At 30.0% G+C, this 19,807-nt stretch overlaps 3 protein-coding genes and 4 pseudogenes across 7 annotated transcripts, besides 3 other annotated features; 3 read left to right on the top strand and 4 right to left on the bottom strand.

Annotated features, from left to right (window-relative positions):
* The first annotated feature begins 13 nt into the window (after window positions 1-13).
* TVAGG3_0754880 lies at window positions 14-299 on the top strand (annotated as a pseudogene). The gene has a single exon. A coding segment is annotated over exon 1 (286 nt).
* Window positions 300-2,769: 2,470 nt separating this feature from the next.
* Window positions 2,770-11,857: a mobile genetic element.
* On the bottom strand, window positions 4,956-5,456 carry TVAGG3_0754870 (annotated as a pseudogene). Its single transcript has one exon. A coding segment is annotated over exon 1 (501 nt).
* TVAGG3_0754860 lies at window positions 5,731-7,164 on the bottom strand (annotated as a pseudogene). Its single transcript has one exon. A coding segment is annotated over exon 1 (1,434 nt).
* On the bottom strand, window positions 9,120-9,458 carry TVAGG3_0754850 (uncharacterized protein; the record flags this gene model as incomplete). Its single annotated transcript, XM_051245388.1, has 1 exon — window positions 9,120-9,458. The coding sequence occupies one exon, from the start codon at window positions 9,456-9,458 to the stop codon at window positions 9,120-9,122; it is 339 nt and encodes a 112-aa protein (XP_051091975.1).
* Window positions 9,862-10,392, bottom strand: TVAGG3_0754840 (annotated as a pseudogene). Its single transcript has one exon. A coding segment is annotated over exon 1 (531 nt).
* Window positions 11,858-12,989: 1,132 nt separating the features above from the next.
* TVAGG3_0754820 (uncharacterized protein) lies at window positions 12,990-13,205 on the top strand (the record flags this gene model as incomplete). Its single annotated transcript, XM_051245387.1, has 1 exon — window positions 12,990-13,205. One exon carries the CDS (start codon window positions 12,990-12,992, stop codon window positions 13,203-13,205), a length of 216 nt encoding a protein of 71 aa, XP_051091974.1.
* A 3,711-nt stretch (window positions 13,206-16,916) lies between these two features.
* Window positions 16,917-18,086, top strand: TVAGG3_0754810 (acylglycerol lipase protein; the record flags this gene model as incomplete). Its single annotated transcript, XM_001298980.1, has 1 exon — window positions 16,917-17,825. One exon carries the CDS (start codon window positions 16,917-16,919, stop codon window positions 17,823-17,825), a length of 909 nt encoding a protein of 302 aa, XP_001298981.1.
* Window positions 18,087-18,774: 688 nt separating this feature from the next.
* Window positions 18,775-19,051: a mobile genetic element.
* Window positions 19,052-19,166: 115 nt separating this feature from the next.
* Window positions 19,167-19,807: part of a mobile genetic element that runs on past the window's edge.

Here is a 19,807-nt window from a genome sequence, read left to right as displayed (position 1 = left end):
TATTTCGTAAGAAATGAGTGACAACGAAGCAGTCAAGAGTCCAGACAATGAATATAAAAAGAAACTAAACAGAATTAAATCAAAAATTGCTATACAAAAAGAAGCCGCAATGCGGTGGGGTTGAAAACGATAAAACTAATGGAACTGAAAACGATAAAGAAATAATCGAAAAATTAGAAACTTACCGTTCAATCCTTAAACTGAGTGAAGCAAAAATAAAAGAATTTAATAGAATAAATAAATTGATTGGAAGAGATGAATTTAATAAAGATGAATTTTTAAACTCAATCCAAATTTAATTTTTATTCCTCTTCGACAACGTCTCTCTTTCCATCATTACTGCATAACCACATTTTCTCAGTTTTAGTGGTTTGTTATTTTTAGCAAGTTCTCGCATCATTTTTATCGTTTCCTCCCTTGTTATGATTCGTGGTAAATTTTGAGCTTGTGGGGTATCCATTTATGATAAAAATAAAAATTTAAATTATGCCGTTCTAAAGTTTGTGACAACATGACATTTTGACAACATCACAGGAGGAAGGCAGTTATGAATTATTTTTGAAGAACTGAAGGTGTCACCAGGTCACCAGGTAATTTAACTCATGACATTTTGACAACACAGGAGGAAGGCAGTTATGAATTATTTTTGAAGAACTGAAGGTGTCACCAGGTCACCATGTGTCACCAGGTCATTTAACTTCTTTTAAAAAATGAGACAACATGACATTTTGACAACATCACAGGAGGAAGGCAGTTATGAATTATTTTTGAAGAACTGAAGGTGTCACCAGGTCACCAGGTAATTTAACTCATGACATTTTGACAACACAGGAGGAAGGCAGTTATGAATTATTTTTGAAGAACTGAAGGTGTCACCAGGTCACCATGTGTCACCAGGTCATTTAACTTCTTTTAAAAAATGAGACAACATGACATTTTGACAACACAGGTACGAAAAGAGGAAGGCAAAAATAAATTCCAATCATACTTTATAAAGCATCATTTACAGGTATTTCATCGTCAGTAAATGAATCCTCATTATCGTTTGGTTCAACCTGTTTATATAATCCTTTCATTTCTTCTTTCAAAACATAACACCATGTTTGTTTACCATCTATTCTTACCTGTTTCCTATCACATTTATCCTTACTGCTCATTTGGAAATTCTTGTCTTTCATGTCTGATGGTTTGCAGAATAGAGCATTTTTACACGTCATACCTGCACACAATTCATCATAATGTGTATTTATCCATACATCTAAAGGATTTGTTGATAATTCTATTAAATCTTGTTTGGCTTCAGTCATCGGTATGATTCGTACATTAAATGATGAAAGTCGTAATTGATAAAATATGTTAAAAGGTTATCATAAAATTCCTTTGTGCATGAATCCATTAAATTCTTGAAGTAATCAAATTGACCCTTAAATTTACCATTAACCCTTAAAACTACGTATCTTCTGTCTCCAACTTCAATTTTGACAGGGTAGACGTTGTTAGTTACGAAAATGAAATTGGCAACATTCTGTGCTGTTCTTCTGGGTTGATTCTTTTCATTAATTCTAATCTCATTATCCGTAATAATTGATTTCAAAGCGTTGAAGTTTGCGAGTCTATCTTCACCTACATTCTTGAGTTCATTAAGTACAAGAAACATTTTATTTTCAACTACTGAGTTGAAATTACCCGTTAGCTCACCTATTTCGGTAATGTTTTTACATGAATAACCAGCGAGAAGTTCAGAAATAATGTCTGTAAATCTGTTTTTACCTGTTCCCTGAAGTCCTTTCAAAATAATTGCTGTTTCATTCTTGATTCCAGGATGTTGAATCATTGATGCAATCCAGCCGAGAAGGTATTTATACACTTCATCATTATTATCACAAATGGCTTCTTTAATGAAATTCATAAACATCTCAATTTTTGAGTAATCTACTTTTTCAAGAATGTTGTATTTATAACCCTGAAACGTTGAGAAAACATCTGGGGAATCAGATTTAAAGCAAACACCCTTAACAGTTAATGAAGACAATTGATTTAGTAGTACATCCCATGCTGTTATTGTTTTACCTTCTTCTTTAAATAATTTAATCATTTTAAGTGACTCTTTCATGTTTGATTGAAGAACGAATGATATTTGATTCATTTTATCGTGTATGTTGTAATCTTTCTGAATGAAGTATTTGTTTCCACAATCTACAAAACGGATTACACGTGATAAATCCTCAATTACTTCAGAACTGTTTTTATACTGATGATTTTCAGCCTTGCGTCTAATATCTGTTATCAAAAAACGAGTCATCAAGTTTGATATCAAATGTTATTTTTGGCTTACGTAATAAAGGCAAAAATATTCATCATAATATTCTTTTGATATAGTTTTAGAATCTTCACTAAAACAAATGGAGAAGTCATTAAATGTGCATATCTACTACGTGCTTTTTCAAAATTACTTTTTGCATTTTCAGTTAAATTGCAGAAATTATAAACGTTATCGTATGCTTCATTAATCAAATGATTAGGTAACGAATTAATGCTTGAAACAGTGTGAATAATGTAACTTCTTTTTCTAAATTCATGTTTCCACCATCATTATGTACTTCAAAATCACAGATGCCATCAACTATGCTCTGGGCAAGTTTATCGTCAATGTTTACATCTTTGTTTTCATTCATATATTCTCTTATTTTTCGTTCTTTTGTTCAACTCTTACCTTAATATTCAAATCATTTAATATATCATTCACTGTTCTGGTTAATGTTGAATCTAACTTCCACGAATGAATGAGTATGTATTGATTGGTTCTGATGCATTCTTGCGAACTCTTGATTCAGCCATAACCACTAATGAACGCTTTGAATCATCCATAGAAGTCATGATATCAATATCAATCATTGCAGGAATAACATTTAATCATTCTGTTCGAGGTTGAATAGAAGAAATTAGTGTTGCCAATAAATGTGAAGACCTCCTGAAGCAGTTTTTAACGATAACATCTTTACCGAAGTTTTGATAAAATGTCTTTTCTAACTGTTTCTTTAAGTTCATCATTGTATGATTTATTTGATATCAACATCTATAATCGTTAAATTTGAAATTTTATTTACTTAATAAAGCCATACCAGTTTTCCTTCCTCTTCCTCCATCATGTTTGAGGTAGTTATGTAATCAATCTTGTTTTCACCAATTCTTTTCGTTGAGTGTTTTAGTTTCTGCCACAACTAATTCCTCAGCTAATGAATCATAAACTTGTTCATCAGAAATGATGAAGTTGCTGTTGCTGTTTGTTGCTGTCATTTATATAGAATAAAAAATAAAAATAATTTTAAAACTAACTTTATTTTTGGACGCATCATATTTCCAGGGACTGTTGTCAAAATGTCATGTGTCTTCATTTTTTTAAAAGAAGTTAAATGACCTGGTGACACATGGTGACCTGGTGACACCTTCAGTTCTTCAAAAATAATTCATAACTGCCTTCCTCCTGTGTTGTCAAAATGTCATGAGTTAAATTACCTGGTGACCTGGTGACACCTTCAGTTCTTCAAAAATAATTCATAACTGCCTTCCTCCTGTGATGTTGTCAAAATGTCATGTTGTCTCATTTTTTAAAAGAAGTTAAATGACCTGGTGACACATGGTGACCTGGTGACACCTTCAGTTCTTCAAAAATAATTCATAACTGCCTTCCTCCTGTGTTGTCAAAATGTCATGAGTTAAATTACCTGGTGACCTGGTGACACCTTCAGTTCTTCAAAAATAATTCATAACTGCCTTCCTCCTGTGATGTTGTCAAAATGTCATGTTGTCTCATTTTTTAAAAGAAGTTAAATGACCTGGTGACACATGGTGACCTGGTGACACCTTCAGTTCTTCAAAAATAATTCATAACTGCCTTCCTCCTGTGTTGTCAAAATGTCATGAGTTAAATTACCTGGTGACCTGGTGACACCTTCAGTTCTTCAAAAATAATTCATAACTGCCTTCCTCCTGTGATGTTGTCAAAATGTCATGTTGTCTCATTTTTTAAAAGAAGTTAAATGACCTGGTGACACATGGTGACCTGGTGACACCTTCAGTTCTTCAAAAAATAATTCATAACTGCCTTCCTCCTGTGTTGTCAAAATGTCATGAGTTAAATTACCTGGTGACCTGGTGACACCTTCAGTTCTTCAAAAATAATTCATAACTGCCTTCCTCCTGTGATGTTGTCAAAATGTCATGTTGTCTCATTTTTTAAAAGAAGTTAAATGACCTGGTGACACATGGTGACCTGGTGACACCTTCAGTTCTTCAAAAATAATTCATAACTGCCTTCCTCCTGTGTTGTCAAAATGTCATGAGTTAAATTACCTGGTGACCTGGTGACACCTTCAGTTCTTCAAAAATAATTCATAACTGCCTTCCTCCTGTGATGTTGTCAAAATGTCATGTTGTCTCATTTTTTAAAAGAAGTTAAATGACCTGGTGACACATGGTGACCTGGTGACACCTTCAGTTCTTCAAAAATAATTCATAACTGCCTTCCTCCTGTGTTGTCAAAATGTCATGAGTTAAATTACCTGGTGACCTGGTGACACCTTCAGTTCTTCAAAAATAATTCATAACTGCCTTCCTCCTGTGATGTTGTCAAAATGTCATGTTGTCTCATTTTTTAAAAGAAGTTAAATGACCTGGTGACACATGGTGACCTGGTGACACCTTCAGTTCTTCAAAAATAAAGTATTATTGAATAACCCGAAGCATTAACGTAAACACATATTTCTGGTCGTTAATGACAAAAATAAATGGTTCATTTACTCACAATATTTTTGTACAAAAGGACCCAAACTTTTAACTTCTTTTCTGCAGCTTCAAATGCTATCTTAGCGAGTTCATATTCTCTAAATTCTCTCTTTAAATCTTCTTGTTCCCATTGGTCTAGTTCGTATGAAGAATCTCTATAACCATAACATATCTCGCATTCATGTTCTAATGTTTTTCACACATTTTTCCAACTCTTCTTCAAACAAATGTTTAGCATTCTCTACTGTATCTTCGAGTTCTTCTTCATCTAATTTCTCATGAACTTTCTTGTCTATGGAGTCCATAATTTTTCCAACTGCTATGCAATATTTTGGAGAAGCCCACATTGTTATATAGTTTATAAGTCTTGGGTCTACATACGTTCCTCTAACCTGTTTGATTTCATCAGAAATTCCCGCATGAATTTTGTATAAAAAGCAACCGTCTGAATTCCGGCGGTTGCTATATTCTTCACAAAATGCCTTATAATACTCTTCCCAGAACTTATTTTCCAACAGCTTTCTAAAGTCTTTCCTAAACTGCTGACACATCTTTGTTGCATTAATGTAACCATCCTTGTCTCTACGTAAGACTTCAATATCGTTATAAGTGCCTTTTGTGAATGTTTTGCCATTAGATTTGTTCGTGAATGTTTTTGCTTCGACTGACATTATTGTCTTTACATACAAAATAAAAAATAAAAATAATTTTAAAACTAATGAAATTAATTATTTTTGGACTGAATTCATTCATAACACCATTAATAAGCTCATAAAATGCTCGTTTTGAGGTTGAACCACTTTTGGCTCGACCGTATTCTTTCATCCAAAACTCAATAAACAATTATTGAATAACCCAAAACCATTGACGATAAAATATATTTCTGCAGTTCATCCATTACTTCATTACTTAATTAATTACAGACATAAAATATATTTAGTTCATTCAATAAACTCTATACCATGCAAATACAGTCATAAATGGTGGCATATAATCTTTACTTTGTCCCGTTGTTTGTGTATATCCTGAAACGAAATGTGTATGGTTTCCTTCTCCCTGAGTGTCACTCCAGTAACAATTTATGGCAAACTTAACGTCGTCTTTAACATCATATCCTTTACCTTTTGTCATTCCTGACCAATCCCAATATCTATGCTTATGCCAACCCGCTTGAGATGTACTTAAATCTATGTAGTGACTGTGTGCAGGTAAATTTTCACCTGAAATCGTTTTACTTCCTCCTGTTTCCTTTGAAGAGTTTGCACAATACAAAAAACCTGTCAACTATTTGTTCCCATGCACCAACACCAAACATTACTTGAGGACCTCTTGCATCCATAGATGTATAAATAGAACCTACTGGGTTCATTAAATCAAACATATGAGATATTATAGGATTGTCTCTTTTGAACTTAAAATATAGTGTAACTATTTCAGGTTTCTTCTGGTTTGTGTCAGAATATTTTTATAATATAATCTTATGTTTTCAGGGTAGGTAAAATCTTGACTATAATATTTATTTCTGTCATCTGTATAATAATATACTATTCTCGTTTTTTCTATTGCATTATATCTTTTATATCTATAATAATCTAAATATAATGTTAACTTTTGTTCATCTACATGTGGTGTTCTGACATCATCTCCATAGTCATAATAATATGGTGCTGGAGCTGGGTCAGGCAATGTCATATCTGCCATTTCATAAACTCTTAAATATTTCTTTTGTTCGTCTCCATATAAGTTTAAGTAACAGTTGTTGTCTAATGGAACTTTAACTTGTGTGCCATCATTCTTTATATAGCCTACATACATTTCATTGTTATTTTTCGGAATGAGTTTACACCGTGTACCATTTTTTAAGGAGTGTACAAACTGCCATCTAAAATATTTATTTTCTTCATTGACAGAAAAGTCACCAACAATAGTTTCAATATTTTTTGTTCCTATCAAACTTTGGTATATTTCGTTAACATATTCCTTATCCACCTTCTTCTCTAACTCATCGTTAACATATGTTTTATCCGCTTTAAGGTCTAAACATCCTGAAACCCATCCTGTATCGGCTTTAGTTTTTAAAATCTTTGATGTCCATTCATGATACCATTCAACCCTTTCTTTAATTTCATTATCTTTTTCATCAACATAAACCAAATTTGCCTTCTTATTTAATTCACTAGCCACATATTCCTTATCCACCTTCTTCTCTAACTCATCGTTAACATATGTTTTATCCGCTTTAAGGTCTAAACATCCTGAAACCCATCCTGTATCGGCTTTAGTTTTTAAAATCTTTGATGTCCATTCATGATACCATTCAACCCTTTCTTTAATTTCATTATCTTTTTCATCAACATAAACCAAATTTGCCTTCTTCATTATGTCATTTAGGAAACCTTCTATGAATTCCTCATTTAAATTAAATCTTCCAATCTTCAAAACTTTAGGAAATGCATTTAATGCGTAATATCTCTGTTCTTCTGGTGGAATTGATGTTATATCATCCGTTATTCCTTTAATTTTTGAATTCATAAATAAAATTTCTTTTATATTTGATATCACTGCACCACCTTTGCAAACGAATTCGAAATGGTCATTTTTCAATACTATCTCCAAATCTCCATATTTCAACCTTTGCGTTTGTTCTGCCGTCTTTGAATTATATGCATATATGGCGTATGTAATGGTCTGAAGGACCTGGGTGCTTTGTGCCTTAAGTTGTTGTGGTTGCTGTTGTTTAATCATTTATTATGATTTAAAAATAAATATTTAATCCGTTATCTCATCAGCTATTTTTTCTATTTGAAATTGCCATAATATTTCATTCATAAATTCTAAATCACAATCAAATAGGTCAGTTATTCTAAATTTAATATTTGATAAATCTTTTGAATGAAGAATAAATGAATTCCCGGATAATTGAAACGGATATGATAAAGAAAATGTGTTTAAGTTGATGGATAAAATGTTTTGTATTGATGGGTAAGAGTTAGGGTCTAATGTTTGATGTAAAAATCTCATTGGGGTATTAACTTTATCACATTTGATTAAAATGAAATTGGAACCAGTGTCAGAATACAAAACATCCCCAACATCTTTTTCAAAATTTAATATCCCCAACAATGAACGAAGATGGGGAGTACAAAATTTAATTTTCAGCGGGAATTTAATAAGGTTATTTATTTCATCAAGTTCAAAAAGTTTATCAGGTTTTGATTTAAAATTTTCTTCATACCATACGATAAATGATTCATTTAAATAACTTAAAATCATGTTAATATCCCATTTCGTTATCACATTATTTATATACATATCATACGTTTTTTCATGGTCATCTTTAATAAATGATATATAATCTGAAGGGTCTAAAAGAATGGGATTAAATTTACCACTCACAGAAACGAGAGTAACATTATAAATCCCGCTAACTGTTAAATTTAATTCACAGTTGTTATTCGAAATAATATTGATAATTGACATTTTTATTATGATTAAAAATATGGTAAAGCGTTATTTTCCAGTGATAAATAAAACTAGAATAAGATTACCTCAAGAATTCATAAATTCAACGAATAAGAAATTCATTCATGTTATAAATTTTAGTGTTTTCAGAAAATATGAGTCGATGTCATATTCATCAACAGGTTATATTTCACTTCATTCAAATTTAGTTCAATCAAACCCATATAATGACCATTTCATAAGATTTTCAGATGGTATTAAAAATGTAATTGATAGATTAAAATATGAACAGATTGACAATATCGAATTTTTGGAATTTTGGTTTAAATATCCCGATGGAAAAAAGATTGAAGTTAAAGATAAAGCTGATACTATAACAAAAACAATTACAATGACCGATCCGGATAGTGGGAAACAAAAAGAAATAAAACAAACGATAGAAACTGGTGAAAGGTCAATTATTATTGATTATGATTCAAAGGATTATTATTCGATAATGTTAATGCTTGAATATTAAATAGCCTTAACAAAGAATTTTTCAAGTGATATTTTATATTCATCAACTATTTTATTATAAATATCATTATATGTTAAATGAAGTTCAGTTGTTGTTCCGTTCTTTGATATCTTAATTGTGCTAATATCCTTTATAGGATTTATTTTTGCAACTGTTCCGCAGCATGAAACCTCATCATCTATGAAAAATTGAATCTTAACGTCTGAATCTTGAACATCACAAAGAATGGCGATAATGTGAATTAATGATTCATAAGGTAAAATAATTAAACCGGATTGGTCAATTAAATTTATTATTGAATCATAATTATTAATTATTATATCACGGTAAATTTTCATTAATTCAGAATTAATGTCTATTTTATATGGCGCATTGCGACTGGAATCGTAGATTCCTGGGTTCTCGATGTTTGATGAAAGAGTGGGGGGTATGTTGGATAAGTGGGAATTTCAACAGGTTCTTTACCGGGTTCAGATAAAATGATTGGGTCTCCATCTTCTTTATTTTGCTCCTCCTCCTTTTTCGGTAAGTCACGAGTTAATAAATTTGGTTGAGTTGCTGACCTTGTTAATTCGGGGCTAACATTAACTTTAACATTTTGAATAATTCGTGATTTATCATCATTTACGTTATAACCAACCGTAATCTCTGCTTTTGCGTTAGTGTTCTTTTGACTAGTGAAACGTCTTCTCATTTATATTCGAATAAAAAAATATATTTAAACTTTTATTTTGCTGGAACTTTTGAATCTATTATTCCCTGTATTTGTTCATGAAGTTGATTTCTCAAATTTTCATCGAAATTAATAGACTTAATATATTCATTAATTGCATTCTTATAATCATTTGATTTCTCAAATTTTCTTTTATCTGATTCCTTAACTAAATCATAAGTTAAACCTCGTTGCTGATATAATGGTTTCTTAATTAAATCTTTGAATGCTTGAGATAAAGCACCTGATGCAATTCTTGCTACTATAATTGGTTGGAATTGCTGTTTAAGTTCATCTTTAACATTTGCGAAAACTGGATCGAATTAAAGCAACTTTAAAGAATTTCTTAGCTGAAATTTCAGGTCTAATATTTGCATATTGACCATCAAAACTGGTTAGAATATCGTGGTAATCCATCAGGTCCCTCTTCAATAGCATTTAATTCTTCATTGAAATAAGAATATGGATTATGACGGTATGAATTAATTGGACCATGTTCACCTTCACCAATGTATTGTTTAACAGCTTTTCCATTTCATCAAATTGCATAGGATAACGTTCATTATATGCTTTACGTTTAGGATAATCAGATTACAGTTAATTTATAACCATTTATGACTTTAATATTACCTTGACCATCAGTAACGAAAACTTCATTTATACCATCAGGTTTTCCATTTGGACCCGTAATGTCTGCTTCGTGTGCTTCCCAATTTGGACCATGACGTTTGGCATATGCTTGAGCTTCTGGTAATGTTAAAACGTTTCTCATTTGTTTAACATCTTTTTGAAGACCAGCAACAATATGAACTAATTCTTTCATTCCATCAGGAACTTTCATAGTTCTATTATATGCACCCTTTTTGTTTGTTCCTTGTTTTAATGGAACCTGTAGAAGATTTGCTATTTCTGTCATGTTTAATTATAAATAAAAAATAAAAATTAATTATAAAAAGTTAATCAAATTTAACACTCCTTTATTTAAATCAACTATTATTTTTCCATGTTCACCTAATTGCTGATATTGTGTGTAAAGTTCATTAATGCTCATTGGTAAATTCACTTGATAAAGCATAACGTTCAACTGTTGACGACTAAACCCACTGAAAATGAAAAGGGTTGATAGATTTGATTTAATGTTTGTGCTTAATGCTTTGAAATATTGAACAGCCATGAAGAATGAACACTGAATGTGTCGACATTGAGTTAATAACTGATTAAAATATGATTTCTCATTTGTTATTAGTTTTGATTTCACTGCATCATCTAGAAAAATGAGTGAATGCAAAAATTCTCTATCAAAATTTGAAATAGAAAGTGTTTCAAATAATTCATCCCGTTGTTTATCAATAATTTTATCCTCTAATCCTTGCTTCTTGATTGTATTATATAATTCTTTATACATTAAAAAGTTTTTTAAATAATCTTCTGCTTCTTCTTGTGATAAATAAATAATTGGAATTTTGATTAAATGCTTTAAAGATTCAAATGTATCATCTGAAGGTGAACCTGAACGGTTGATATAAATTAACACATGTGAATGGGGGAAGTGTTAGCAATAATGATAATTTGTTTTAATATCGTTAATGTTTTACCTTTATTTGTTTACCAATTGCTGCAGTGATTGAATTTAAGTAACATTCAGAATATGGAATTTTCATTAATTTTTCCTTAGATAGAGCATTTCTATTATCACTCAATGCTTCATTAATCATATCATCTATGTATGTATTATATACTCCTGCTAATTCTTCATAAGGGGTGGATGAATTTAAATCCATTTAATCAAAAATAAATTTATAATTTTAAACATTTCTATTCATCAATATTTCATCATATGAACTTCTATACTGTGGTGGTGTACCTGTTGGATGATATTTCAAACCTTCATCCGGTGTCCATGTCCAATATGTAGTCCTAGTAAACCAAACCTGAGGAGGATTTGTCACCTTTGAACAGTAAGTGTCATTTTCACCCTGAATGATTGGATAAGCTTTCACTTGTACTGTAACTTGTGAGTTGAAAGTTTCTAATCCATCAAAGAATATACCCGCTCCATCACGTTGAACTGGAATAGTGCATAAGAATGAAGTTTGGTCTTTCCATGTTCTAGCTAATGGCGTGCCATTATCATCATTCAGTGGTCTAGTTAATGAGTCCTCGTATTCTTCCGTGCATTCATTCACTCCATCTAAATCAGAAGCTTGAAGCATACGTGTAAAGAATATGTCGCCCACTGTGGTCATCGCTTGATCGGGGAAGTTTCTGGAATCTATAGTGACCTGAAGACCTCGAAGCATTGGATTTTCTAAAACTGTTCTTTGCATTGCATTCTTCGGAAATGTTAACACAACATCTGTAACATTATGAAGAGCGTATGAGAAATCTGAGCTAATACCTTCAGGAGTGATGCAACCTCCATTTAGTGAACGAACGTCAATATGTTGAGCTGGAATCATGAATGGATCTTCCTTACTGAATAAACGTGGTATTGCTTTAACTGATTCTTCAATTAAACCGTATCCTGGTGTAATGCATTTATCCTCTAAAACTTCCATCTTTGTGCATGAAATAATAACGTCATCAACTGTTGCGTCAGCAGATGTAGCGGCTAAGCTTGTAATTAATTTGGCAGGAAGTCCGATTTGTTGGAATTTGCGATCATATTTATAAACATGATTCATAATCTTTTCATAATTTTCATCAGTTATCTTTTCATAAACGTAATTTTGTAAATCAGCAACTCTTAACGGGTCAACCTGACAAAATACTAAAGTATCCCTGAAAACATAATATTTAAGAATGATTCACCAAATGATTTAGGATAATCATCGAACGCCTGAAATGCTAACAAATCATTTACCGGAATAATCATATCAAAAGTGACATCAACTTCTTCATTTGCTTCTTGAAAACTTCTGAAGGGTCAATATATTTACCACATACTGAGTTATCATATTTTTGAACATTATTATATAACGAATGAACAAACTTTTTAACTTTCCTTTCTGATTTTGGTTTATATGTTGCAAATGCGAAAGATTCACGGGCGCAATCCATCTGAAGATAACCGGCATCACCTCTTTCGGTTTCTACTTCTAATTGTTTAAAGCTTTGATTTGATGATTTGTAACCAACGAATAAACGCATGCATTTAAAAGCGGCATCACATGTGAAAGCTTTATTTGAAACTAGAGTTGCTTTAACTTTGCGTTTAATATATGTGTCACCTAATTGGTTCACATCATGAGCCGGATTTGTAATTCTTAAATGAGTTTGTTTATCATCAAAATATGGAGCATCAGAGTCATAGCATGAACTTTCAAGTTCTCTATAATATCTTCTACCGTCATTCTTTGCGAATATTTCATTTATCTTTTCGAATGAATGAAATACATTTCCATTAATCGGTTTAGTGTTTGGCACCAAATAGTTAGTCGTCATTTATTATTAAATAAAAAATCAAAATTAAAAGATGAAAATGAATTTTTAATTTTGATGAAATAATCAACTATGGCTGCAGGTATATTTAAGAAACTGTGGGATAGAGTAAAAAGAGGAGCGAGTAAAGTTTGGGAAACATTGAAGAAGGGAGCAAATTGGATATTTAAGAATAAAGAAGCAATTAGTGACGTTGCTGAATCAATAACGCCAAAAGCTGCCCCAATAAGAGAAATATTAAATAAAGGAGAAAAAGTTTATCAAAGACTACAACCGATACTAAGATAAAAATAATATTTATTTTTCCACTATCTACCTCCTATTTTATTAAGTATTCCTTCAGCTATTCCACCAACTGCGTTACCTGCTTGTGCTCCCATCGCCGGATTACCTGCTTTAGTACCTAATACTCCACCTATGATAGTTCCTGCCGTTTTCGCTACTGGTGCCAAAAAGTTTGCAACGGGTTTAATAATCTTTTTATAAACCCAACCCGCAGCTTTCTTAATTCCATCCCATAATTTTTTAAAGAATCCTGCCGCCATTTCTGATTTAATATTAATTAAAAAATATATTTCATCACTTATATTCTAATTTTTATTTAATGATAAATGAAACCAATTTTAAAAATAAATGAAACAGAGGAGGAGGAAATTAATGAAAGTGAAGATGTTCAACAAAAAATAAATGTTGTTAAACCAATTACTGAAATAAAAATTTTTTCATCTGTTGAAGAATTTAATGACTATTATGCTAACAATAAAAAATTATTTGAAGAATTGACAACGTGTAAATTGAATAAAATGTTTAAAGTTGATGGATTCAAAATTTCAAAAATAAAAGGGGTGGTTAGTTTGAAATCTATTCCTCAATCAAGAATCACCTCATTAATGAAAATTGATGATTTAACAAAAAGAATAGAAGAGATTGAAGAAAGAATAAATCAAATAATTGATATCATAAATTCAAATAATCATTAATTTCTTAAGGATACCCTTACGTGTCAGATTTTTTGCGCATACGAAGAAGTCATGCTAGACATGAGCTATAAACCTGAAATTTTAGCAACATATTTAAAACTTTTTAAACTACAATACACTTTAATATCCAAGAACAAAAATATTCTTTTTAGAAATTACATAATTATTTTATGTGAAATCTATATAAAAACATATTTTGCGAGCGTAACTTTTTTCTTTATAAGCACCTTATATGACTGATAAACTGTGAAGGCACATAATTGTTAATTCATAGAGTTGATATGTTTCCAAAATTGAGAGGAAATTTGAAAATTGAATACCCTTTCAATTCAATTTTCAAAAGATATCAGCTCCTTCAATAATTGAAGGACGATTTTGATCATTTGCTCTTAAAACAAGTATGCCATGGAGAAAAAAGTTACGCTCGCAAATCTGAAATATAACTATCATATAAAAAAATTAAATTTCTAATTTTTTACTCTATAGATATTATTGGCCATTTGTGTAATGCATAAAAGTTTATGTCATATGCATACATTTGGAAGTATGGGAGACGAGGGAAATTACTTCTATGAGGCACTAGGATTTTTAAAAATTTCTCTATCGGACTCACCATTCAATTTCTCGAAAATTAAAAAAAATCAATAATAGCTAAAATGTATTATGCATAACAAATTTTAATGTTACACGGTATTTTTTGAACTTCATGACATGAATTTTCTTTATATTATTTTTTTTTTTGGATTTTCTATGATTTATGCGATAGGCTGGAACAACATTGTAAGTGCAATGATATCATTTATAGAGAAATCTAAAACTTCAGCATTCAGAACTCGCAACCACAAAAATATTCATTTGCTAAGTAAGTAAAGTTGATTAAGTTCGACACTTAGCTTTTATACGTAAAACCAAGTGTGTATTGTTATTTCTTGTTAAATTATTGAGAAAAAAATAAATTGTAAGAGAAACGATACTGATTATTGAAATAATATTGAGGGTAGCTGCAGATTTCTTCATTAACATGCCGGAAATTTGTTAATCTTGGTTTTCTATCATAAAATCTGTCGAAGAATCTAAAAACGGAGATATGAAATAGAGATCATGTAAATCTAGAGTATCCTGTCAGAAAAATAGACTAAGCATGTAACCCTTTTTTGGTCATAAACACTTTTTACCACTTAGTCATACAGATGATCATTAAATTTAAACGAGCACTTTTTGTCAGAATTTATTCTTTTACAAAGACAGAAGATTTTAGTATTATTTAATATTAGTGCTGTAGCAAAATTCAAAAAACAGTGAAAATTCAGTGAATTTGTGAATTCACATTTTTTTTCGACATTTTTCTTGATATATCCATGCACATTAAGAACACAGCTTTGATACGCTTAAAAAGCATATTTCATATGAAATTGTTAAAGAAATAAACAATTTATATAAAAATTGCACTTATGGGCAGTTTAGATATATAATTTATATATAACATATATACAAATCCATAGACAAAGTGCAATAACTACACATGTTGTAGAAAATTACAGCAGAAATACTGACTTTTTGAAGGATAATAAGAATTCTTCTAAATGTTGTATTTTTATAATTTGATTGATTTTTTTTACTATTTCATTAATCTTTTATGAATAATAATTATTTTTAATATATGTGCTATTAAAATTTCAAATTTTGACTAATATATCTAAGTTATCTGAACGAAACATTTAGAAAATATCATACTTACATTGAAATAGCAAGTAGAGCATATTAATAGCAAGTTTCTTGGCTTTATATCTATCATCTATTGTTGTTTGATCAAACAAAATTCACTCTATTATATGGTGTCAATTAATTAAAACAATTTTTAATAGTTATTTATTTAGTGCGAATAAGTGCAAACTCATAAATGAATAACTTAATAGTAGAAATGAATTATCTGATATAAATCTCACATTTTGTCCATCAGAAATACTTTAATTGCATACGCATAACTATTAGTAATACGTCTGGAGTGTCAATTAATAACAATCCCACAACAAGTAAAATTCAGATTTTTATTAAACTTATTTTTTCCTAAAAGTTTTCTCAAATTACTATATATACATATGTGGATAAAATAATAGTAATATTGTAAAAAATTAGATAATTTTTTTTATTTGAGAACCTCTCAAAAGTTCATTCAATTTATCAATTGTTTCAGTTTGATGTATATTCATTTCTGGAGCCTAAAACTTTAGCAATCATGACAATATCATATTCTCTTTCTAACTACGCAATGTAAGGGTATCCTTAAAGTTCAATGTTGATTCTGAGACATTGAATTTTTTAAAGTTTATTTTTTTATTTTTTATTTCATTATGGTAGTGAATCTTTTACTCTCTCGTTTATGAGGTCTTTGATTATGACTCCATTGATTCCATTCAGGATTTAAACAATGTTTAATTAATCGCGGAATATCTGACATCATCTATATATATAGCTTCTTTTATAAAAGATAAAAAATAAATTATTTTAAAATTAATGTTAATTTTTTAATGATTTATTTTTTATTTCATTATGTATGGGCTGAGTGTAAATGTCTTACAATTTTGAAAATTTTTTAAATCTTGATTTATTCAAAAACGTAAGAATAAAAACCGTAAGAATCATACATTTTTTACTTCATATGTTAAAAAAAATGATACAAAATCGCTCGATATTGCATGAATTCTTACGTTTACAAAAAAAGTCACACAACCCATCCTATCCTACTACTATAGTGCAAATATCAATGAAAAAGATAAAGATGGAAGAACCGTACTCTATTATGCAACAATTAATAATAGTAAAGAAACAATAGAACTTCTTATTTCACATGGTGCAAATATCAATGAAAAAAAGTTATAAGAATTGATCTTCCATGTATCAAATATTGAGAGAAATTACGAAATATATATGAGTACATTGAGACATCACAGTAAATTTAATCTGTAATGAATGTGAGTTAAAAATTTTGTCACTTTTTAGCTATCAAAAATAAAATCTTATGGATATAAATGGAGTAAATTGGTCAGGAGATTTCGATGGCGAAGAATTTGAACTTCCTGTTGGAAAATCCCATGTCTGTGGATGCCATTGGCGTTGTAACGATGGCGAACCAGACTACATTTTATTATTTTTACACGGTTTGTGCAATTGTGTTGCTTTTAATGCCAATTTTTTAAGAGAAATACCAAATCATAAAGGAGCTGCACTAGCCACAGATCATTTAGGTAACGGAAAATCGCCAGGAATTCGTTCTTACACAACAGTTTGGGAAATAATCGAAGAAACGAAAGAACTCATACAATATGCCGCAATTCTATATCCTTCTAAACCCATATTCCTTATGGGTCATTCGTTAGGAGGATTAGCTGCTTTAACATTCGCACTTAAACATTCAACAGAAGTAAATATGCTTGCGGGTATTATATTGCATGCGCCTTGGCTTGAAACTACTGGTATTTTAAAGCAAAATATCGTAATGAAATCGTTTTTAACAATTTCAAATTTAATCTATCCGAGTTTACAACTAGATACTGGATTAGATGTAAGGAAATCATGTTACCATGATGGGTATAAAGAGATGGTGCTCCAATCTCCTTACGTTAACAAATATATCACTCCTTATCTCTTGAAATCAGTATTTGAGGCCATGAACTTTTGTAAAGATAACGATAATCTATATCCGACTGGTTTACATATGTTATTCATTCAGGGAATGATTGATAACCTTGTTATTCCTATAAATAACATTAACTGGGCCAAATCTATGAAAGAACGATTTCCAGATACTCATATTGAGGTCGTTGATTTCAAAAATGGGCCTCATGATACAACAAAATACGATACAAGAAAATCTTCTCTTACGAAGCTTTTCCACTTCATCAATACTGTTATCAGTATGAAGAAGTAAAACTTGTTTGGTTTTTTTTTCGAAAATATCAAAAATGAAAAAAATAATTTTTCATTGTAATTAATATCAACATGATAAATTGTTCGGTAATGCGTTAACATTTGTTTCTTTTTGTTAATTTGTAAATATGATAAAATATAAAATCAAATAGTAGTAGGATAGGATGGGTTTTGTGACTTTTTTTGTAAACGTAAGAATTCATACAATATTGAACGATTTTGTATCATTTTTTTTGACATATGAAATAAAAAATATATTTATTTATAAACCATTAAAAAAATTAAAGTTATTTTTAAAATAATTTATTTTTTTATTCTTACATAAATGACCCAACAAGTAAAACCAGATAAAATAGATTATCGAATTTTAGAGGATGGTGTTCCTGTTTATATTCAAAGATTTAAAGGGAAGCAATATTATAGAATTGTTAATCCTGAATACATAAAACATTTATTTAAAAAGGAAGACTGTGAATTATTAAACGTTAATGAATATGAAACCAATAAATCAAAATTGAAATATAAATATATTGGAAGTGATGAAAGATGCAAAGATAAAGATAAAGTTTATACAGTTTCATATAATGAATGGAAAACCAATAAGATAAGAAAACATTTAGGAGATTATGGGAAATGTTCTGAATTCTTCAAATCTAGTATGTACGAGAGAGTAAAAGAAATTAGAAATAATTATTTTCATGAGTAAAAGAAATTAAGAATTCATACAATATTGAATGATTTTGTATCATTTTTTTAACATATGAAGTAAAAAATGTATGATTCTTACGGTTTTTATTCTTACGTTTTTGAATAAATCAAGATTTAAAAATTTTCAAAATTGTAAGACATTTACACTCAGCCCATACATAAAAAATATATTTCATCTTTTATAAAAGAAGCTATATATAGATGATGTCAGATATTCCACGATTAATTAAACATTGTTTAAATCATGAATGGAATCAATGAAGTCATAATCAATGGAGTCATAAACGAGAAAAAGAAAAGAAATTAAAACTAATGATTAAATGAATTTATGAAATTAATGATTTGAATAATTTATTTTTATTTTGTATGAAATGAGCGTCAAAACTAACGATGTTAAAAATTCAGGATTCACAAATGAGGAAATAAAGGATATATTAGAGGAGGCGGGTTATGAAGTTGATAAATATTATTTAAGAAATTGTCAAAAATTCGCGGAGTTCTTAAATGAATTTGATTATGATGGAAAAATGAATAAAAATGATGTTATAAATTTCTTATATCCCACATCTAAAAAAGAAAACAAACCTAAAGAACCTGATGTTTTCCCTGAATATTATGAAGAACGGATTAAAGAAGTTAGTATCCCTAAGTTGTGTACGGAGGCACTGCGAGCCTCCTTACCCATTATATGTGAATCTGACACTTTACAAAACCATTAACGTATATTTTACAACACAAACGACAACACTAACTTAACATTAAATATTTACAAAGCCGCCAACCACTTCACTTCACTAACGTTTTCACAAACGACTTCACTAATGTAAAAATAAACGTTCTCACTTACAAAAGTATTGCAACTCCTCCCATTGCTGTGCTTCACATAACAGCTCATAATCTTCTGACTCACTTTCTTCTTCATATAGGTCAAAGTCACTGTCAAAATAAATGTTAGTAAGTTTTGACAAATGTAATGAAACACGTTTACCGTTTGTATCGTATGCTTGTATAAACTTTCCATTCTTCATTCCTTCATAAACGCTCAAACTAACTTTACCCTTTCTCCCTCGTATCTGATAGAATGTATTTTCACGAGGAACGAAGAACAAATTCTTGAACTCATGACCGTTGTAGTTTGTTATCTCAATAGTTTTCGTCATTTATATAAAAATAAAATAAAAATAAAATATAAAAATAAACTTAAAAATTAATGATATCACCACCCTCACACGTATGAAAACATAGCACAAAAATAAATTTAGGTGAAGTGGTGAG

The sequence above is a fragment of the Trichomonas vaginalis genome, chromosome III, assembly GCF_026262505.1.
Source record: "Trichomonas vaginalis G3 chromosome III, whole genome shotgun sequence".
Classification (NCBI taxonomy): Eukaryota; Parabasalia; order Trichomonadida; family Trichomonadidae; genus Trichomonas; species Trichomonas vaginalis.
This window is presented reverse-complemented; position numbering and strand designations above follow the sequence as displayed.